This window comes from Pelodiscus sinensis, chromosome 7, assembly GCF_052426305.1.
Source record: "Pelodiscus sinensis isolate ZL-2025 chromosome 7, ASM5242630v1, whole genome shotgun sequence".
Classification (NCBI taxonomy): Eukaryota; Metazoa; Chordata; order Testudines; family Trionychidae; genus Pelodiscus; species Pelodiscus sinensis.
This window is the reverse complement of record NC_143058.1, coordinates 41692344-41715999: the sequence shown is the minus strand read 5'-3', so window position 1 is coordinate 41715999 and position 23656 is coordinate 41692344. Positions and strand designations below refer to the sequence as shown.

The 23656-nt window shown below is 42.8% G+C and overlaps 1 protein-coding gene across 1 annotated transcript in view; it reads right to left on the bottom strand.

Annotated features, from left to right (window-relative positions):
• Nucleotides 1-690: 690 nt before the first annotated feature.
• PPIG (peptidylprolyl isomerase G) overlaps nucleotides 691-23656 on the bottom strand; it is a 49048-nt gene continuing 26082 nt past the window's right edge. Inside the window, exons 5-13 of the mRNA XM_006118189.5 lie at nucleotides 23532-23576; nucleotides 22544-22631; nucleotides 21206-21235; nucleotides 20927-21066; nucleotides 11601-11811; nucleotides 8938-9105; nucleotides 3940-4021; nucleotides 2272-2408; nucleotides 691-1962 (exon numbers count right to left, since the gene is read on the bottom strand). Coding sequence (XP_006118251.2) covers nucleotides 852-1962; nucleotides 2272-2408; nucleotides 3940-4021; nucleotides 8938-9105; nucleotides 11601-11811; nucleotides 20927-21066; nucleotides 21206-21235; nucleotides 22544-22631; nucleotides 23532-23576 — 2012 coding nt within the window. The 3' untranslated portion in view covers nucleotides 691-851. The remainder of the gene's footprint in view (nucleotides 1963-2271; nucleotides 2409-3939; nucleotides 4022-8937; nucleotides 9106-11600; nucleotides 11812-20926; nucleotides 21067-21205; nucleotides 21236-22543; nucleotides 22632-23531; nucleotides 23577-23656) is intronic.

Here is a 23656-nt window from a genome sequence, read left to right as displayed (position 1 = left end):
AATCACTCAATATCTGTGCATCCATTAACCAGCAATTAAACTGGATAAGCACATGATCTTTCTGAAAAAATTAGCTGCTGCATCTAAAGTTGGGTTTTCCACAGTAGGCAAGTTAACATAGGTAGCACTCAACGACAAATTGCTATATGGAAGCAGGAAACACAAAAAGAAAGATTACAAAAAAATCACACTGAATGACCAGAATTTTTGTAAAAAAATGGGAGAAATATAATTTTCATAGCAAAGAGATGACTCCCAAGTGCAGCTAGTTGCCCCACAGAACAAATAAATTCTACTGTTATACTGATCAACAGTACATGACAGCAATTCAGGCAGAGTGGAGGCGCAATTAAACTATTTCACTTTGTGGTTACAAAATCTCTCTGTGCCACACACATCCATTTCCTTGGGCTAACTACTATATTAGAAATATAATTATACTGTAGTGACAGATACAGCTTTGCAAAGTTCTACTAGCTTCAAAAAACATTTAGTATTTCTGAAGCGTCTTCCTGCCCCCCCCCCAAAAAAAAAGCCTCTTTACAGACAATATGTTTTTAATGGGCTTACCAAGTTTACAAATTAAAAATGTATATGCAACACAGAAGGTTTTCCCTTGGTTGTCAACACACAAAATGGATACACAAGCAATGAAATAGTCAAAACACAGCACACTGTATTACGCAAAAATGTTTCTCATTTCAAGTTTATTAAAACTTTAGCAGTACAAATGATCCAGGTTTTAGATTATCAAAAGACCAAACTGAAGTCCACATTTTTTTTTTTTAAAAAAAGGTGTTCCGCAAAATGCCTCAAACTTTGAGACAGAACGGAAACAAGAAGTCTATAGCTCATCCACGTCTGTCTTCATCTGTTCCAGGACTTGATTCATGATCAGACTTTTTATCTTTACGATGGGCATGGTCTCTTTCCTGACTCTTTGATTTTTGGTTTATTTCTTTTTCTGGTGTGGATCTACTCTTCTCTTTTTCCCTACTCCTATGTGTAGATGATTTTTTAAATTCTCTATCCTTACTGCTTTGTCTTCTCTTTGAGTCTGGACTTTTATCCTGATCTCTACTTGCCCTTTTGGTCTCAGGGCTACTACTTTCACGGCTTTTTGAACGTTTCTTCCTTTGGCTTTCAGAATCATTTTTCTTATGTGAACTTCTACTGTCTCTGTTCAGATACTTCTCTTTGTTCCTGCTTTGACTTTCTTCTCTTTCATAGCTCCTTGAGTCTCTCCTCCTCTTACTCTCTTTACTTTTAGATTTTTCTGGTGTGCCTTTTCTCTCTCTACTTCTTGATCTTCCTTTTCTTTTTGCTTCTTTATCTTCATTTTTTGAATGCTCTTTACTTCTACTCCGGTCTCTGTCTCTACTTCTAGATCTGGCTCTTTTCCCCTTGTCTCTGCTTCTGCTTCGTTCTCTTGCTTTACTATTGGAACTATGCTTTCCTTTAGTCTGCTCCCGTTCTTTGCTCCTTGACTTTGCATGTTTCTCCCTATCTTTGCTTTTACTGTGATCTTGTTCATTACTTTTTGATCCTGCACGTTTATACCTCTCTTTACTTCTGCTCCTTTCTTTATCTCTCCCTCTAGAATTATGGTGCTTGTCTTTACCTCTCTCATGATCCCTCTCTTTGCTTCTCGATCTTACTCTCTTGTCTTCATGTCTATTGTGCTTAGAGTCCCTTTCTCTGCTCTTTGATTTCTCTTTGCTTTTGCTCCGGCTTTTAGATTTAGCCCTTTTCTTGGCCTTGCTTTTGTTATGTTTATCGTCTTTTTCGGAATTCCTCCTTGTCTCCCTGTCTTTACTGCTGGATTTGTGGTCTTTTGTCTTCCTCTCCTTTTCCCCTCTTCTGTTTGGACTCTCAGATACTTGTCTGTGGTCTGATATTTTTCTTTCCTTTCCTCTCCCAGGGCTTTTCTGAGTATCCTTCTTATTTTCATTGACTTCGCTCCTTGGAGAAAGAAAATGTTTTACATTTTTTCAACTAAAGAAAGGAAAATAAATTTACTATTGAAACTGTTAACCATCACATGAAGTTGTGTTATAACATCTATATTAATAGCTTTTGTGTTATCATAACCCTAACAGGGGGGAGGGGTGTTTTAAAAGGGATAAAACAAAGATAGCAACAAGATAATTAAGCCAAAAATTACATATTCAGAGAATAAAATAATTCACTGTGATATGACAGACAAGAAAAATGGCACCACTGTATTCTGGACAGAAATTCCAATGTAGGTAAGAAAAAGCAGAATCTTACTTGTCTCCCTTTATCCATCTTTCTCCACTGGAAACTCTCATTCTTTGAGCTCTTTGCATTTCCTGCCTCCAATGTGGAGGAGTCTCACTGCGCCTGAAGCGATCTCTTGACCTGGATCTGGAAGGTGTCCGATAGCGCTTGAGAGGGGAAAAAGAAATAATATTAGATAACGGAGTTTAACTTTCCATAGTAGTCAAGATACACTACTCCAGCCCCTTTACAAGCAAATCGGGGAGAATCTCACGCCAGGTTTACACTAACGGGGAAGGTTGAATTAAGATATGCCACTCCAGCTACATTAATTACGTAGTGAGAGTCAATGTACCTTAATTTGAGTCTCCCTGCCATCCCCACAGCGGGAGGCTGATGGGAGCGTGTAATTAGTTAATTGTATAGTTGACAAAAATTCTGTCAACTACACGATTGATAAAAGTTAGCGTTGCAAGTATTCAGTCCTGGCTCGAGCCAAGTCCCGGAAACTTCCCCTGTTGCTGCTCTGCATTATTAGGGAACTGGGGAGCCGGTGCGCCTGCTCTTAAATTGTTTCTATAGTGCAGAGCCACAGTGGTGGCAGTTGCTGGGATCTGGCTCGAGCCGGGACTAAGTCAGCCTACCCCCGCACACTGGCTCCTAAAGTGCATCTAATGCAAAGCCGCAACAGGGATTGATGCTGGGACCCAGTGTGATCTAGGTCTGAACCAGCCTGCCTGCTCGCCAGCTCCCCAGTTCCATAATAATGCAGAACTGCGGTGGGGGTTGTTGCCAGGACCTGGCCCGAGCTGGAACTGAGTCAGCCTGTCAGCCAGCCTGCTAAAAAAATTTACTTGCAGAGACACTCGGGGGTGTGTGTGTGGAGGGAATTGTGTATAGCTGACAGCATTAACCAATAAGCTCTCGTTTATCATTTAATCGACTACACTATCACATCCCTACTTTGGATGTGTGTATGTCCTGTACCCATCTTCTACACTGATCAATTCAAATGTCGTTTAAATATATGCCAACAAGAAAACCTCAATGAAAAGTGCAGAGTCATGCTGAGTTCATAGGACCCAAGTGCATAGGGTCTTGGAGGCTACTGAAGGGGAATGTTTCTTCTGAGTTTCCCCAGTACAGATCCTGCCACATTATCATAGTATAGAATGTAAGAGAAACCCACAACTTAATTTAACAACCTAACTTCAGTGGACTTTATTAAAATTTAATTAGGATAAAACAATTTACTTGGAATTCTGTTCTTTAGATTATTGTTATTACAAATTCTTACTCTGAATCCCAAACCTCTGACACCTGACAGGTCAGCACTTGGTGGAACTGGGTTTTTTTCCCCAGAGACATGTTTTCTGCATTAAATTTCAACATTAAATATCCATTTTTTTCCCAAATGTATTTAGGAAGCAGTACTGGCTAGTGCATAGACAAAAAGCACTGATGTCAGAAATGCTGGGTTGCAGACTCAACTCTATTGCTGCCTCTACCTGATCGAACCACTTTGCTAAATTAAGGCACCGGGGTTATCTGTAAAATGGGCATAATAGCCCACTTCTTCTCTCCCAAGAGAGAAACCAAATTGCTTTGAGAATCTCTGATAATGTGCACTATTGAAGTGCACATCATCACCATATACCAAGGCTGGAGTTTTTTGTTTATTTCTTTGTTTACACTTACCCTCGGTCCTCTTCCTTTTATTTTCCTTCCAGATCTGGTCACTAAAAGCCTTCTCTGGTATGACTGGGAATTTGATGGATTACTAAAAATGAAGAAAACTGATGTTGTTACTTACATTGTTTTAAAAATTGTGGTGGGAGAAAGATAAGAAAATCTCATTTGGACAGGGATGAGGAACCTATGACCCACGGGCCAGCCCCAGCCCGAAGCTTGCCTTGATCTGGCTTGCAGCAGAGGAGGAGGAGGGAGAAAGAAGGGGAAACCTAAGCCAGCAATTCCCATCCACTGGTCTGCAGAACAGTGGCGGGCCATGGTACTCTGCCAGGCTAGGCCCCCAGTTGCACATGCACTAAAAATTCTCTCCCGGTGAGTGGCACTGTGGGCTGCCCCATGTGCTGTGGCTGGAGCTACTGGGGCAGCCTCACCACAGCCCTAGTTCCAGTTCCGGCAGCAACCATGTGGCCCAGCTGAAGGGGCTGCGTAGTGGTCAGCTGCTTTGTGTCCTTTCCATTTCAGGCAACTTGTTTGGGACCAGGGAGCAGAACGTTTGCGTCCATGTGCATTCCAAGGATGATCAGATTAGAGGCCCTGGGGAGTTGTGCTGGGTCTCTGTGATTTCCAACCCTCCTCTGGCAGAGCCCGACTTCCCCAGTGGGCTCTCCCCTGCTAGCTCTGGCCTGTACCACGTATCTGGCTGCTTCCCAATGTCCCGGGATGCCACAGAGTCAGCAGCGCTGGTCACAGTTGTGCAGCGAGAGCTGGGCTCCCTGACTCAAACCAGCAGGTGTCGGGGGGCCAGCTGTCGGGTAGGTCTCTAGACCCTGTCTGTTAACAGCCTGGGGAGGAACTCTCAAGCCACCAGGAACGTGTGCCCGCCCTGTGTGCAGCAGACACCACTGATCCTGTGCATGTCAGAGGCTGGGTTGTTGCCAGGCCTGGCAGTGTGGGGGGAGTCTCTTCCCGGCTGTGGAACAGCACTTTGCTTCGTGGCAGGAGGGCCGCACAGAGCTTGGCACGGCAGCCTTAGAGCAGCTGTGACCCAGGCAGCAGCGCTCAGCTAGGAGCTGGGAGGCAGTGGAGAGCTAGGTAGTGGTGGTGAGAGGGGGAAGAAGAGGGGGGCCTGAGCCGGGAAGCTCTGGGGGCAGGGCTAGGATTGGGGGGCTCTAGGAATGAGGCCAATATTGGAGACTGGGGCTGGTACTGGGGGGAGGCAATGGAAGGGCTGGGTGCAGTGGGGCTCTGGAAACAGGAGGCTGGCACTGGGGGGTCTGGTGCTGGTGGGGCTGGGCACAGGGAACTCTGGAGTCAGTGGCTGGCACTGGGGGGGGGTAATAGAGGGATGGGCAGCTCTAGAGGTAGGGATGGCATTGGGGGACTATGTAGGCTGGGGCTTTAGGCAGATTGGTAACATTTTATTTGAATATTTACATATTCATTATGCAAATAACGAATACACAAACACGCAAATGTTGCTGGTCCGCCAAAAGTTTGTGAATGGGTTTGCCAGTTCCTGGTATCAGAAAGGTTGAGGACTACTGACCTAAACCTCCTGGGCCCAATCAAGGCAAGGTGCAGGCCAGATTTGGTCCATCAGCTCTGCCTGGCAGGAAGGAAGGGGCAGCTCTGTTGCAGGAAAGTGCTCCCTGCATACACTGCCCCCATCGTTCCCATTAGCCAGGAATCACAGCCAATGGGAGTGGAGCGGTGACGGTGGCTGCTGGGAGCGCTTCAATACAGGATGCAGAGCCACATAAAGGCACCCCTCCATCTGGCCAGACCACACATCCCCTACCCTGGTTCCTGCACCCTCCCTGGCCAGACCCCTCATCGACATCCCTCTCCTGCCCAGACCTGCACCACTCTCCCACCCAGACATTACCTGATGCCCAGATCCCAAATCCCACCATGCTCCTGCACCCTCCCTTCCTTCCAGACACTGCATCCCTATCCCACTCCTGCACACTACCTCCTGCTCAGACTCCCCAACCTCAGCCCACATCTGTACCTTCCTTTTCTTCCCGATTCTATACTCCTACCCTCAGCCTGCTCCCTGGCAGTATCCTCCCACACACAGAACACCTCATTTCTGTCCTCAGCCCAGAATCCCCCACAAGATCTATCAGCTCTTGGTCTCCAAAAGAATTAATCTGGCCCTGGGAGTAAACCTTGAGCCTCAGCCCCGAGCCTTGGCACATCCTCCTCCCCCCTTCTCTGGAACTTGTGGGGAGTTAAGGTGTCTTTTTTTTTTTCCTGCTTCTTGGTTGGAGGCCACATCTATGAGGGAGTTTTTTCCTCCTCACTTGGGGCCTGGTCAGTAAAGGTTTTTTTTCTTGTTTGCTACTCACTTGTGTGTGATCTCTGACTGATTTTTCTATGTATCCTTGGCCCCCAACCCGCACTCCTGATTTAGACAGACTCCACTACTATTTTGGATTGGTTCTTTTGCAAATTAAAAGAAGTCATTCGAAATGAAAATAAATATTAATTCTCACACTACTCAGCCAGCTAAGAAAATAATTAGCATAATCTCTCTATTTTACCATCCTATTCATAGTATACTAAAGTTATACAAGGTTTAAAAAAACCTTTTGGGGCAGATGGGAAAAATGTTGTCTTACATATTTTTGGAAAAAACTTGGAATAGGAACATCATGAAATCTCAATACATGCACATGCCAAAACAAAGTCACTGTCAGAATATTATAAGCCTGGTCCTTTCTTTTCCCTATCATTCATCATTCTATTTACATTTTCTTGTTTCTTTAAGTGCTTCTGCAAGGTGTCTAAGCACTTTTTCAGGTGCCACAAAAATTTGCAGTGGAATTACAGCTTGTGAAATATTGCAGACACAGTCATAAGGAGAGAACAATTCTGTTTAATCTCAGGATAAGTACTGTATGATGATGGCTTGTCCTGTACAAGACTGATTACACTAACTGACAGTGTGCTCCAACCTTGATCTAGAGCAGGACTACTCAACACGCGGTCCATTTGTTTGCAGCTGGCGGTGCAGTTTGGGATTACACAGGACTCAACACGTGGCCCGTGGGTGGGATCCTGCGTCTCCCAGGTAGGGTAAGCATTAAAAGACACAAGCAGATAGGCTGGCTGGAAGAGATGGGTACAGGGTGTCATCATTTCTAGCCCTCACAGAGGAGGTGCTGGGAGCACCTGGGCTTTGTGGGAAGTGCTGGCTGCTTATCCTTCTGGGCAGAGCATGAAAGCTGCAGACTGTTCCAGGGAATTAGCCATATTTGGCCACACTGGCCATATTTGGGTCTGGCGCCGTGACTTAAGGTTTAATCTATGTAGTCATGCCTGTCACTATGAAAGAAGCTATTTGTGTATATATTTGCATGTATATGCAACCACACTTAAGTTGCGGCCCTCGGCATGTGCTATGAGTATCACTGTGGCCCCCCGGGGCTTCCAAAGTTGAGTAGCCCTGATCTAGAGAGTACTTAACAAGGTCGAGGCTCATCTGCCTGGTTCTGAAGAACTCCCTCCCAAAAGATAATAGCACAGTAAGAGTACAGGTTGGACCTCCCTGGTCCAGCACCCTGGGGATCTGACTGGTCCTGGATGAGGGATTTTGATGGACTACAGGTCTTTTCTGGTCCCCATGCTTCCAGCCCCACTCCCTGCCCTGCCACCTCACTGGCTCCCCTGTTCAGCCCAGCTGAGTCACATGCCAACCTTTCCGCCACCCTGCCTCCACTGCAGCCCAGCTGAGCGCCAGGCTTCCCAGCTCAAGCCTTCCTGCAATGCAGCCAAGTGCTGGACTTCTTAGCCTCCCTGCAGCCCAGTCGAGCTGTGCACCCAACTTCCCAGCTCCCTGCAGCCTAGTTGAGCTGCATGCCGGGCTTCCTGGCTCCCAGGCAACCCAGCCGGGCCATGCACCAGGCTTCCACTTCCCAGATTGTGCTGGGTTCTCCCTCCCCCTCCCAGCGTAATTGGGCCATCCTCTCACCATCCCCATTATGCTGGGACTCTCTGATCCTGGAACATCCATGGTCTGGATGCGGCCGGACCAACGAGTCCCGGTTTATACAGGTGCAACCTGTCCTATACACACATATCAAGAACAATAGATATACCACTTATCTTATTTTGTACAGAAAATATAAATTTCTATGTCCCAGGACATAAGTCAACCCCTAACTGGATGTAATCAGGAACATATTTCCTATATTGGCAGTTGGTTTAATAATTATCTATTATAATATTTCTTGAACTTGCCTCAGAAATTTCTGTACTGGCTGCAGTCAGTAACAAGAACTAGAGAAGATCATCTATAGGTTTGGTAAGGTATGGCAGAATGAATGGGACAGTGTCCAGTAGAAGGCAGTTCATCAGAAACTGGACTGAGAAACATACTATTTCATAGAGCCATATCATGCTGAAGTTCTACTTGATACTAATGAGTCCAGGGGTGAGGTAGCATCTTTTTACTGGAGCAACTTCTGTTGGAAAGAAAAGCCATACAGAGCTCTTCTTCAGATCTGGGAAAACCTTAAGAACTGTATGTGGCATAAAAGCTTCCCTCTACCATCAACGGAAGTCGGTTCATTAAAAGATACTACCGCACTCACCTTATCTAATTCCCTGGGACTGACTCTGCTACAACTATACTGTATACAACACTTACTACTAAAGCAGTGATCTATTCTTGAAGTGAAAGGTTCCATATACTGTTTGTAAGTCCCCATGGCCAGCCAATTCAAGTGAAAAATTGTATTTGTTAGTCAGAGCTTACATTTTTTCCATTCCTTCTTACCTTCTTTTCCTTGTAAAAGTCCTTTAAAATATATCATTGCAATATCCACGTTATTTACCCTTGCAAACAAGCACATTTTATGAAATCTGAAGTGCCATTGCTCATAAAGTGCCAGTGATTAAGCACCACATGGGAAACCTGGACTTCACCTATGAATCTAATTACTGACTTGATCACACCATTGTCACATGCAGTCCCAACTCAAACACATGTAAGCTTACCTGTCTCTTTCCTTCTCTCTGCTTTTCCCCTCTTTTTCTTTTTCATCTATTTTAGGAGGACTTTTTCTCATAAGGAACCTGTTTTCTGGTACAGGAGGGATCTCCTCGGGACGGACTGTAGACAATGGCTGTGCTTCAGGGTTTTCATTTTCACTTTCACTGGATGAGCTTTATTAATACACAAATAAAAACCTATCAATGCTTCAGTTTTAAATATTCGTGTACTTTAGATTGGGCTTTCTAAGAAAGGCCTTTCAACCTGTCTATATTTAAGTACTACAGAAGCTTTGTCAACTGAAGAGAGAGACAGAAAAAAAAGAGAAAAAAAAAAGAGAGGAATTATTTACAATTCATCACAGCAATTTAGAAAAGGTCCAAGTTCCAAAGGTTATACTTAATGGTCTTCTTGGTAGTAATATAAAAGAAATCTAGCTAAGACACAAAATTTGGAAAGTTATCAAACATTTACACACATGAAACAAAGGCTGAGATTTCAAAAACAGCATTTTGCTCCCATGAGGTCTTCACTCAGAGAAGTACATTATGTATGTATTCCTGACTAATGGCTTTTTAATAGATACAGATTAATATACTTATCGAATCCCTAGGTTGGAGCAGATTTTAAATGTTCTAGGGAGTTTGAGCTTCCATGGTATGGCTCTGGGGGTAGCCCTGCCATGTCAGGGCTTCCAGGTTCTCTTCTACTAAGCTGGGAGTCTGAAAGCCCTTGGGTACTCAGCTCCCTGCTCCGCATCCAATGGGCATGAAAATCCTGAAAACCTTGGTTCATAAGTCTTCTAGGTTCCCTGCCACAGAGCCAGAAACCTGGAGGTCCTGGGATGAGCTTCCAAGGTCTGTGACTTTAGGGCAGCCACACCATGCAGACTGCCCTTGGCTGGGTTTCCAGACTGGTGGAACAGCTGGTTCCCTAGGCTGCCCAACTGAATGAAACCAGATTTCCAAATACCAAAATTTCTCACAAACTCAAAGTCCCAAGTTTCAACCAACTCTACTTTAGACACAGTTTGAAAAATGTATAAAAAAAGGATGGAGTTCAGCTTATACTTGAATGTAAAACTTCAAGGAACTGCATGATTATATGTCAGAATCTAAAGGATTCTGAGAAAACTGAGTGTTTAGATGGAATAACGGTTCTTGAGAAAAATGAGTGTTTAGATGGTACAATACATGAAGCTGAGGCTGATCTGGAGAACAGGACTGCTGTAGCCAATTATTACCTTGATTCTTAGTGGTTGCACTTAAAGAAAATGCACTTGTACATCAACTTTACCTGTAAGTCACATTTTTGCATGGGAATACTGTAGTAAACTGGGGGTAACATTTTCAAAAGCAGTCAAAATACTTAGAAGCCTAAAGTTCCATTGCCTTTTAAGGAGACTGGTGTCCTTGGGTAAAATTTTCACAAAAGAACCAGACAGGTTTAAACATGATACCTGATTTTTGAGAAGTTATTACAGGCTGTACCTCCCCTGTCTGGCATCCTCAGGACCTGAGAGGTCCTGACCCAAGGAATTTGCCAGACCAGGGGTGGTCAATGCAGTAGGGGCTCTGCTTGTCCCATAGCTGCCCAAGGGCTCTGCTTTTCCCTAAGCAGCTCCACTACCACCAGGTCTCTGCTCTCCCCACATCACAGGGTAAAGGAGAGCTCTACTTTCCCCTCGTCATTTCGCTGCAGCCTGGGGGTCCCCTCTCCCTGCAGTGGTTGGGAACTCCACTGCAGTCCAGAGCTCCACTCTCCCTGTAGTGGTTTCACTGCTGCCTGGGGCTCTGTGCTTTTCCTGGTGGCTTCGCTTTCTCCCCTGCAGCTCTACTGCTGCTGCCCAGAGATCAGCTACTGGCTAGTGTGTCTGACCTCCCCCCAGAACCCTGCTGTTGCCTGGGGCTTCACACTGCACTGAGCAACTTTGCTACTCCCCGGCAGGCTACATCACGCAGTCCCGCTGCCGCTCAGGGAGCTCCACGTTCCACTGAGTGACTCTGCTGCCACTTGAGGGGCTCTATGTGCCTTCCAACGGCTTTGCACTCTCCTCCCCAGTACCTCTACTATGGCCCATGGGGCTCCACACTCCCCTCTGGCAGCCATGCTGCTGCCCTCCTACCAGTGACAGAGAACTCCGCTCCTCTCCTCCTCCTCTGCTCTGCATTCCTCCCAGTGACTCTGCTGCCCCCTATGCACTGTCTTGGCCCCCTAATTTGGCAATGCTCCTGGTCCCAGCCCAACGGCTTATCCCTGTGAGTGCCCACTTGGATGATGTCGGACCAGGGATGTTGCCACACAAGGGAAGCCTGGACTGAGGAGTTTCAATCTGTACAAGTTACACATATGCAAATTAAAGGTATCAACATGTTTGAGTTGCAATGTTGTTTGTTAAAAAATAATCCAGGGTCCTGCAAATCCTCCATACACTAACTGGTTATTGTTCAAACAGACAGATACCAAAGAATTATATTATATATGTGCAGAACCTGAAATGTTGTTTAGAGAATTTTTTCCTAAATTGATCCCAAAACAAAAAAGTAGTTACCTGTAAACATTTATTTTTCTATAGCATATGTACTAACAAATTTTTACATTTAGATGTTTAACTACAAGCAACTTGGACTGCTACCAAAAGTTTTTCAGAATAAAAACATAATCCTACCTTTTCTTACTTTTCTTTCTCTTTTTCTTTTCCTTTTCCTTCTTATGTTTTTTAGAATTTTTCTTGTGTTTCTTTTTTCTTTTCTTAGGTTTCTCTTCAGAAGCACTTTCAGAATCAGATGATGAATCAGAGGAAGATTTTGAATCACTTGAACTTTCTGAATCGCTAGAGGAGGAGGAGGACTTGTGTCTTTTCTTCTCTTCTTTCTTGGCTTTAAATAAAAGTTACAAAGAAATAAAATCAGATGTCAAAGAGTTACATCCAAAGCCCAGAATAGCCAATTCTATATAATACCTCCCAGAACTTCCTAAATAATTCTGACATGATACTTTACCTTGTAACTAAAGTATTTATGATAAATACATGATACACAAAGATTTGGGGAAATATTTTGTAATACAGGCAGTCCCCGACTTACGCGGATCCGACTTATGTCGGATCCGCACTTACGAACGGGGCTTTCTCGCCCCGGAGGTCGAGGTGGCGGATTGCTACCTGCGAGCTCCGGGGCGAGAAAGCCCCGTTCGTAAGCTGCTCCGGTGCCCCTGGTCTGCTGGAGACCGTCTCCAGCAGACCAGGCGCACCGGGCGGGTTCCCGCGCTTCTGAGGCTTTGCCAGAGCAAAGCCTCAGAAGCGCGGGAACCCGCTGCTGCTGCCGCTTCAGTCCCGGTGCCTGTGGTCTGCTGGGGACCGTCCCCAGCAGACCACAGGCACCGGGACTGAAGCTGCAGCCACGGCGGGGTCCCGCGCCTCTGAGACTTTGCCAGAGCAAAGCCTCAGAGGTGCGGCACCCCGCTGCCGCTGTGGCTCTGCTCCCCGTGTCCCTGGTCTGCTGGGGGGGGGGGGGCGCAGCTAGTGTGCCCCCCCCCCCAGCAGACCAGGCTTTTGTTTTGGACCCTGGGGCAGAGCAGCTGGGGCGCTGCCGATTGGTCCTGCAGCGCCGCTCTGGGCACTACTGGACCAACCCGGCAGCACCCCAGCTGCTCTGCCCCAGGTCCTGATTCAGAGCAGATGGGGTGCTGCCGGGTTGGTCCAGTAGCACCGAGGAGCGGCGCTACTGGAGCAACCCAGCAGCTCTGCCCCAGGCGTCCCCAAGTCAGCTTCTGCTGAAACTGACCAGCGCTGACTACAGGAAGCCCGAGGCAGAGTTGCTCTGCCCCAGGCTTCCTGGAATCAGCTGCTGATCAGTTTCAGCAGCAGCTGACTTGGGGACGCCTGGGGTTCTTAAGTTGATTCTGTATGTAAGTCAGAACTGGCGGTCAGTTTCAGCAGTGGCTGAATCTGGACGCCAGTTCCGACTTACATACAGATTCAACTTAAGAACAAACCTACAGTCCCTATCTTGTACGTAACCCGGGGACTGCCTGTACAAATAAAGAGAAATTTTGAAAACATGTAACAATCAATTTATTTTTATTACAAAGCAAAATTTTATTACCAACTGAACTTTCAATAATACTTAGCATTTTCATTGTACTTAAATATTATTTATTTTTAGAAGCAATAGTACATTAAAAGTATATCACAGAATGAAAAGTCTTATCAGGAGTTTGTTCTTTGGTTTGTAGCATTAACATTACCTTGGACAATCTATCCTATTCAAACCCAATTAAACCAGTTTAAAAGCAGCTATATGTAACATAGGGTGATCTAATGAGTCACTTAGCAGCTAGCTCAGCATGAAATACCATAAGATTGGGGAAGACCACCCCACTCCTCCAAAAAAGATAATTCTTATGTGAAACTGAACTCAGAGAATAGAAGTTACCAACAAAGCTCATCATTTTGCTACGAAATTATGCCATGAAGTATGATGTGCAAATCCAACTACTAATTATCTCAGGTTAGGAAAAAACCTCCTACGGGTAGGTAAGTTTCTCCACTTATCCACTATAAAGTTCCTTGCACATTCCTCAATGGTTTATGAAAGGATATTGGACAAAATGGACTGTTGTTCTGATGGCAGTTTTTATGTCTCATCATACCCTTGGCCTCTAACGAAAAGGATTTCAGTGCCACTTTTGGAAGTCAGTATTAAGCCCATTACAGCCTAGATTGAGAACCTAATTTTGTATTTGTTGACAGTATCTGAAACAGGTATTATTAAAAAGGAGCTGAGAACGACAAAATTAATATTGTAAAAGACAAAATTTTAAAACAATATAGCATATTTCACCTTTTCAACAATCAGGTAAAAAAAGGATGTCTCAACTAGACATAATCATTAATTCAATACAAGCTATTGTCCAGCCAGACTTCTCCCAAAAATGTTTAAATAGGGTAGTGATAAGATATTTTCAGATTTTGGAACATTATTAACTGGTTATTCTAATTAGTTTTAAGTTTTATTCCTCCTCCCATCTCCTGTAAATTACAAAGAAAAACATCACTGTATATAGGACAATTTTGAATGGTAGAAAACTGAAGCTCAGGCACTAGAGAAGAAATGCCAAAAGAAAACTTTAAAAAAGCGGAGGGGGGCGAGGGGAGAAGAAGGAACCCATCATGACTGTAGAAAATGACATTTCAGCAAAAAGTTTATGACCTTAAAAACAGATTCAGAGTTAAACAAGGATTTTAAATTTGAATATGACTCCCAGTTGGGATCATGATGGTCTACTTAAACAGTTTTTGGGAGCTAGCATAGAATAAGGGTATGTCTAGACTACATGCCTCTGGTGACAGAGGCATGTAGATTAAACTACCCGGCATAGGAAAATGAAGCGGCGATTTAAATAATCGCCGCTTCATTTAAATTTACATGGCTGCCGCACTGAGCCGATCAGCTGTTTGTCGGCTCAGCATGGTAGTCTGGACGTTTCGCGGTTGACATCAAAGGCATTTGTCGACCTTCCAGCATACGTATGCCTTCTGGGATGAGGCATACCTGGGAGGTCGACAAATGCCTTTGATGTCGACCGCGGAACGTCCCGACTACCGCGCTGAGCCGGCAAACAGCTGATCGGCTCAGCGCAGCAGCCATGTAAATTTAAATGAAGCGGCGATTATTTAAATCGCCGCTTCATTTTCCTATGCCGGGTAGTCTAATCTACATGCCTCTGTCGTCAGAGGCATGTAGTCTAGACGTACCCTTAGTTTCACTACAGATTTATGCTGATTTCATCTGGCATACACCAATGTACAGAAAATGGAATGTCTGCCTGATGGAAGTAACAGCAGCAAAAAGCTGCCTCAAATACCTGAGGCAAAGGTGTTTGCCGAGGAGGAGACAGGGCCACAAAAACAGACACAGGAGTCAGTACAGCTGTAAATGTAGATGCTAATACCTCAGAAAGTATTTTGGAATGTGCACTGACAGTACATTCCCTCTGAATCTGCAAATTAAAACATTGCCTCCTTTGGAAAAAAACATGAGGAAGAGCACGAAAAGAAGCCATCAGGGTGAGCCAAACACAGGGGTTTTGATAGCACAGTGAAGCATATCTATGCCTAGCTGTGGTGGAATAAGATGTGGTTACAAAATTGAGAGTAGCAGTTCTTCGGAAAAATTGTCATATTTCCAAATACCAACATTTCACAAAATATAGCTTCAATTTTCTTCACTGGAGGTTTAACAAACCCCTGTAGGTTGAAATGATGAAGCTCCACAGTTCAACAGAAGTGAGACCCTCAACATCTCCAAATTACTGGAGCCTGACAACCAGCTTCTTTCCTGTGAAGTCCTTAATTCTGCAGAAGTGAAGAGAAACTCTACTCCAACAGAGATATCTGATGGCAGCCTCTGACAACATTAAGCATTTGTGTATTCAGAGAACTTAAGAATAATGAATGGGTTTACTGTGTTCAACTGACAGTAGTAAGAAACCTTACTAAGAATCCATTAACTCAATCCAGGTACTGGATGCGATATACTAGTTATCTGGAAAATGAAATAGGAACTCAGTTAATTCCATATTTCATCTAGAACCACTAGACAGTGGTCAGAAGGAGACGACTGACCTCCATGCACAGAACTTGAGAGATGAAGAGCTTCTCCTGCACTAATGTAAACCTGGAAATCCTCCTTAAAGGAATATAAACTGCTAATTCAGGGAGCAGTATATTCATTCTGGAAATTACTGGTAACTATAGTCCTTCAAACTAGGGATGTAAAATCCTGTTTAAATGGTTAACCGGTAAAACGTTAAGTTTAACTGATTAAATGGAGGGAGGAAAAGATGGATGACAGTAAGGGTGGGCTGGAATGCTGCCCTCTCCCCCTCATCCTTGGTTGGGCTGGCCACGGATAAGGGCTGCTCTGGCTAGGTTGGAGTACACTTGCTTGTGGTATGCCCTGGCCCAGGCTTGCTGCAGACAAGGGCTGCTCCAGCCAAGCTACAGTGCCCCTTCTCACAATGTGCCCCGGTCGAGTTTAGAGTGCTCTTGCCTGCAGTGGGCAGGGGCTGCTTCAGCCACTACCGGTTAACCATAACCAGCAAGCTTCACCAGTTATTTGTTAATCGGTTAACCGTTACCATCTCTGCTTCAAACCACTGAGCAGAGTGGGAATTATCATGCATGCTGGGCTGTTTTTTGAATATATAAAATTAAAAAAGGCGATAATTCTATGAAAATGGAAGAAGAAATTAATACCATTCAGATATTCAAAACTATAGTCTCCTGCCCTGTCATTTATCTACTAACTAGAAGATTTACGTGGCATTGTTCAGGTCCATAACTCAAAGAAGATTTTTTTCTTCATTTAAATCATTGTTCTGGGGTGGGGTTAGAGATCAGGGGTTAAGTATACAGGCTGCCCCGAAGGACAGCCCCAATGTGCTCTCTCCGCAACAGCTTGAGGCAAGGTGAGAAGTGCTTGTCCGTAGCTGCTGTAGCAAGCACAGCCGGGGGACAGAAAGACATGCAGACAGACACAAAGACAAACTCTCTGAAATGTATAGTAAATAGCTATCCCTTTGTCCACCTCTCTCCCCTGCTGGCCCAATGGGATTATAGCTGTTCCAATCCCCATCTCTGGACCCTTGCTATTTCCCGTGTGGTCATTCTGCAGTATACCTGTTCTTCCTGCCAGACCCTTGCCTTTCCATTTTATGAGAAATCATCGAATTTCAGGCACATCTCATTGTCCTGGCACACCCAAACTCTTGCCTCGTTTTAAGTTATGATAAGTGAAGCTGCATGCCAAATTTGGTGATCCTAGCTCTTACAGTTTAGGAGGAATTCTTGAACAAATGAATTCACAGACAGACAGACATTTTTAAAATATATTGTAAGACTCCCTCTTCTATCCAATGGCAGGGACATAAGGAGAACAGTTACTCCAACCTTCCCCGTTCATTAAGCAGAAAGGTCAGCCTAGCCAACAACACACCCATTTTTGAAAAGATGCAATTTGGTGACCTGCAAGAGAGAACAAATCTCTCTGACCCAATTCAGACTCACATGTCTTAGGCCTAAAAGTTGTACAGTTGGTGGATTATTCAATCAGTAGCTAGCAAGGGATAGTCATTTTCCTTCCAGTCATTATTACACCATTCTGACAGATCTGAAGGATTGGAGGTAGAGATGTCAACTTGTAGACGACTATACGATTAACCAATAATCCTCTGGACTACACACATTCCCCACTCCCTCTGTATCAGCTGACTTTTAAACCGGCTCCCCACCCCCATCCCTGCGTTGCTGCCTCTCTTAAAAGCCTGCTCTCCCTTCTTCCCCCCGGCCTATGTTAGAGGCAGCAGCGAGGCAGGGGAGGCTGCTGCAAAGCAGCCTCTGTCTGCAGGCTGTCCAAGCTCCTCATGGACAGAGGCTGCTCCGCAACAGCAGCCCCTGTCTGTGGGGAGGTCTCTGCCCACAGGGAGCTGGGACCCTTCACAGACAGGGGCTGCTGCCACGGGGCAGCCTCTGTCCCCAGCAGCTCCAGGCTCGCCTCAGACAAAGGCTGCTGCTGCCCTTGCACAGCTTCCTCTGATACAGAGGCAGCAGCGCGGGATAGCAGGGGGTTCCCTGGGAGTGGGGCCATGAGTACACTGGCTGCCAGCCCTGCCTCCGGGGACAATCACTAATATTTGATGCGGTTACATGAATATTCAATTACATGCTACCTAACATCCCTAGTTGATGGTAGCTGTGTCCCAGCAATGATCAACTGCAAAAAGTAGATACAGACTCCTGTGAAATGGCTGTCATGGAGGCAAAGGCAACTTACTTCTCCAGTATCAATGTATCACCTGTAATCAGAGGCTAGTATATCTCACTATTTTATCACAGAAATACTGTTCTGATCTGGACTTGAATTACCTAATCAGTGTGAACAGATACACACCTGGAAGGCAAAACATCTGCATACTCTCTGGTTGAGTTTAAGCCAATTTCCATAACATATTCTAGATGTGCTGGGGGAATCTCAGGTTTTTGTTTGCAAGCTAGACACAAGGCCCTAAATCTTCCTCAAGCCCACTGTTTTCCAGGACACAGTCCCCCATTTTATAAATTCCTTATTCTAGTCCTTACAGATACAGCTTTGTAATCTATTCACCCCCTCTTTCTTTCCTTGCCACCTCACCAACTCCTAAGCCAGAAGTATTTTAGTTTAGCCTCCCTTAGTATGAGATGATGATCAAACTGCAAAGATATTTTCAGTCACCAACAAACAGGGGCTACAGGCATCCTTCCTATGCAACCTGGCTAACAGCCATTAATGGACCTATGCTCCCTGAATTTATTTAGTTCGTATAAGAACTCAGCTCTGCCCTCCATCTGCCCACTCCTGGCACCTTTAAGGCCTCTTGTTCTCCACGTTCTCCTACTGCCCACCAATATCTAGAATAGGTTGAACCTATCTAGTCTAGCACTCTTTGGGTTCAGCAAAATCCATGGTCCAGCATGATTTTAATTAGCTGGATGTCCACTTATCACGGGTGTGGCCATTTCCCACGGTCCCATAAAGTTTGTTTACAGCTACCAATGCTGGTTCTCAGTATTCTGGGCTGTTAGAAGATATATTGGGGTAAATAAAAGCTAAATAAGAGCCCAGTAAGCAGAGGAAATGTTGGTAGTGCTATTAGACAATATTGACCTCCCATGGTTTGGCAAATTCTCTGGTCTGGCACCGAGCAGGTCCTTAGGGTGCCAGACTAGAGAGGTTCAACCTGTACCGTGCCTGATGGTCTGTTAAGTGCTGCTGGGGCCATGAGGTGAGCCAATCTCCCTCTGCAGTATATCCAAGCAGCTACAAGAAGTAGAATCTCCTTCTGGTTCCTAGCAGTACCCAGATGAAGAGGCATAAGCAGAGGGGCCAGGACTCAGACATATATGTGGGATCAGATGGTCAGATCTCTGCAGAAGTCTGTTTTCTTTCAGGAAAATGTAAAGAAAAAAGATTTTATATTTATTTCTTTTATGATTTTGCTCAGTACCACGGCAATACCCTCAGGAAGGGCTTTAAGATCCAGATAACTCAGCTCAACTAAAACCTCTGTTAGTCATTCACTTTCCAACCTTTTAGAATAGTCCTATGAAAGAATAGGGTGGACTAGGATGTACATATTGTGCAAGGGATTGTCTCATCCACAAGCTTCACCCATTATACATATATTCATCTATCTCTACTATTCCTTCTCATTCTATGTTAGAATCTTACATCTGTTGTGAGACAATTGCAATCCAGGGAAACTGCTGGAAAATAAATTTTGGCATCCTAATATCCAGATATTGTGAACCAATGGAAAAACTGTCTGACTTCTAGAGACATGTAGACATGAAGTCTAACAATGAATTTTTGGGAATGAAGGAAGTCACTTCACAATCCAAAGTTATTCTTATGAGAGTCATGTCAAAAGATGGAAGAGTAACATGAAAGAGAGGGGAAATAAATCAAGAAGTGCAAGTCTGAACTGTCTGACTTCCTTAGGCCAAAAAGACAGGGTAATTCTTTTTTTGTGTGTGCGCTTCAACATCCTTGTTGCAACACTTCTGAATATGCATCATCTGGAAGGTGCTAAGATTGAGAAAGCAAGCAAGTCCATGTTAAAATTCCTATCTAATAGGCATCCTGTACTGGGAGTTCTCCATCACAGTGAGAGCAGTCTTTGTACTGAATTATTTTGTCAGAAGACCAGGGGCTAACTTCCAACACCATGTTCAGCTCTTGAAGAGTGCAGAAGAGCAGAGCATCTTTTCCAGAGAAAGAGGAAGATTGTCATATTCCTGTTTATAATTCAAAATATCTTACAAACCATGCTTACAGCATGGCAAATTCCACGCTTTCCTAACCTAGCTACTGACCTGAAGTATTATAAATGGGAACTATACCCAGAATCACAAGCTCAATAGAAGAAGGAGATGCAAAGAAAAGTCAGAATGACATCAGCATATTTATATACCAAATGACTCTTTATAGAAGCAGTACCTATCAGAAAAGTACCAGAAGCAGGTTGAGCTAGCATAGAAAAGTCCAAACCTGGAGAAACATTGAAAAAAGCATGAATACATTCCCCAATGGCCTAGTACAGTGGAGCTGCTGTTCTTCCTTGTTCCTAGAAATAGAAACAAAAAATAAGAGGCTGGAATGCAAAAGTTTGCACTGCAGCTGCCAGGACAAAGGAAGAAAGACTGAAAAGGAATCGCTGGTGCCAACATGGATAGATTGTAAGGGTGAGTCTACACAGCAGCATTATTTTGGAATAATGGCTGTTATTTCGAAATAACAATGTAAGCGTCTACACAGCAATTCCGATATTTCAAAATAAATTCGAAATAATGGATGGCTTATTCCAACTTCTGTAAACTACATTCTACAAGGAATAACTCCTCTTCTGAAACAGCTACTTCGAAATAGCGATAGTGTGGAGACTCCACTGCTGCTATTTCGAAATAGCTCCTCACCAGGGCCATTCTAAGTAATTACTCCCCAGTGCTTCCTGGGGCTCTAAATCGAGGTAGCATGTCCACATTAAGGGAGCCTGTCTCAGACTAATTTTGAGGCTTCCCTGTAGCATAGATGTGTTATCCTAAATAAGCTATTTTGGAGTATTTCTTCTGGAATAGCTTATTCCGAAAAAAGCATGCAGTGCAGTGTAGATTTACCCTTAGAGACTGATATTTCTTTTGTCTAAAGGTTGCTTGATAGTATGACTATGTGAGAGATTCTTTTTTAGCATTGGGATAAGATATATAACATTTCTTTAATAATGTCTCTGTCACTAACTTTTCAGTTACTAGAAGGTACACAGTTTACTCTAGGCAGTTATTAATATCTTTATGTATTCTCTATCCATTACAAATATGTTACTATTTGCTATTATAAGAACAGAGGAAAAAGAAGCTATACTTACATATATTAGAAATAGGTATTTCTAACTCACCTTTGGATTTTGGAATAAGCTCTCCACAACTTAGTATTCGTACTTCAGCATATGGTTTACTAGATGCATCTGTTTTCTGGTTTTCTATCTCTCTCACAACTTCCTGTCCTGAGATGACTTGTCCAAAAACAACATGAAGTCTGAAGGTTAAAAAAAAATAAAATAAAATGTAAACTTTCTGCTACAATAAAAGATTAAAATATTTATCATCTAAAATTTTAAAAGCACAGTCCACACTTTAATCTTCACAAACACAAATAAAGCAGATAAGATATTTACCCATCTAAGTGAGGTGTAGGCTTGGTTGTTCTTTTGATGCCATCAAAAGGAATAATTAAAACAATGAGAAAAATAAAGTTAGCACCCTTCGCAAAGTAAACATTACATTTGAAACAAAATTAAATTCAAGTTAAAAGTTATCTTGAATACATTAATAAATTAAAAATTCTGTTTTGTTCAATTTTTTTTAACAACCGTGTAGTGTTTGTGTACAGGTTAAATATCACTGAATGAAACATTACATAAGATTCCTACTAAAATCTTTACTTTGCTAAAAAATAAATTTTCAGGAAAGAAGTAAATGAAGATATTCTGGCATTAATACAGTTTTTATATACTATCTTGTATACACAGCATCACAAACTGCTATTAATGATTCAGTCTTATGAACACTTAAGAGTAGATTTTATAAAGAAAATGAATCTATCTCAGAAGAGACTGCAAGTTGTCTTATAGTCATTAGAGAAGGAAGCAGTGAGAAGTCAGAAAAGAAAAAAAATCTGGTCTAGAACTGACTTAAAGAGTCTTTAAGGAGAGCTTTATATACCTACAATGTATTTGTGATTCATGCAAGCTACTACAGCCCATAGGCCAGGACTGGACATCCCATGATATGCAAGTATCAGTCATGAAAGAAATCAGAAGCTGGGCTCTGAAAAAGGCTAGAGATCTGTCAGCAACACAAAAATAACTGTTTAACTGTAGATGATACATGCAGCTCATCACATTAATTAAAGGCAAGATCTTTCGTAAAAGGGTGTCAATTTCAGGAAAGAATATTTTCTGTAGATAAGCCTGATTCAAAGGACTCTCCCTCTGTTGTAGACAAATAGTGATAAATTCAGCCTTCGGTTTATTTTATGTGGTGACACTTCTAACAATAGAGTTATTTTTTCCTTTAAAATGAGATTGCTCTTAGAATGATTTCCAAAGCCACAACTTTACACATATACATGCAGCTACAATAATCACCAGAACTCTTCCCATCCAACTTCTAAAAAAAGGACTCTAAGCAGACAAGGCATTTTATAGGAAATTGAGAAAAACTTTTCAGGAACATCAATTAGCTTTGCATTACTTGCCCAAGTTAGAAATGTACAATGAATTATTTTTATGTATACAAGAAGCACTCATCTAAAACAACAAGGAGTGCTAAATGATAGGTTTATCTCTAAGACAGGCATTTTTAGGAAGCAGCTGTTTTACATGGAGCTTCGTACCTGGAAAACCAGTTCACACTTGACAAATGAAAAACACTTTTGTCTTTTATACAATTTAATGATTACTACAACCTTAACGTAGGAAGCAACATGCAAATCAGAGTAATAAAATACTTACATAAAGAACTGTGAACCGTTTGTATCTTTCCCTCTGTTGGCCATTGACAGAAGAAATTCTTTGTTGTGCTTTACAGCAAAGCTTTCATCTAGAAAAAGTGTTTTTGATTACTTTAGAATACCAAATATTTACTTTGTTCTATTAGTTAAGTGCCATTTATCTATTTTCTTCTCAGCCAATGCAAATAAATGTATCATTGCAATAAAGAGAATTTAAAGAATTATTTTCAAAATAAAGTATCATGTCCTTGACATATCTTATGTTTTATATTCTAATGCCTGAAATTTAATGAGGAGAAAAAACAAACTTTCTTATTTTTACTATTAAATTAACAAGTGACTGTAAAAATGAAACTCTTACTCAACAGATGTACTTCCTGAACACATACATGCAACATCTGAGTATAGCAAACGCCTTTGCTATTTTTCACTTTTGTTAACATATGCAGATCCATACATCTTTGGAAGATCAACATGTTTTTTTTCCTAGTGCATGCATCATCAGCAAATGTTCTGATGCAGAATTTTTATTAAAAACGGTGATCCAATTTGATGTCAAGCCAAATAAGAAGCTTTACTTTCAGATACCAAGAAGAGCTTGCTGTTACAAAAATAAGTTTTATTTAAAATTATCAAGTTTTGCAAAGTCACAAAATTAATCATGACAAGTTTAGAATCACATATGTACAAATTTAAGTCTAATAAAATTATCAAATTTGAATCAGAATAGCGTAAGCCTCATTTAGACAAACATTTTCTGAACAAAACAGTGACGTGATCCAAATATATCTTTACAGCCTTCACACTGCAACCAGGTCAGCTTGCAAAGCCCCCTGAACCCATGCTGAACTCAAATAAAACCAATTGGTCTCAGACTTGGTATGCACAGTCCCCAGGTGATTGCAGAAGGAAGACCAACACTTACATGTTTAATATTTGTAAGACAGTACATTTGAAAAGGTATATAGATTGGCTTGATAAAAAAGTACCTTCAAAAAAGCCACCATAAATGGATTCTCCTCCTCTCCCATTTCCTTGAAACGAAATAAAAGACATCTTATTACAAATAACTGTGGTGAATATAAATCATTTAAAGTTCAGTGTGCAGAACAAC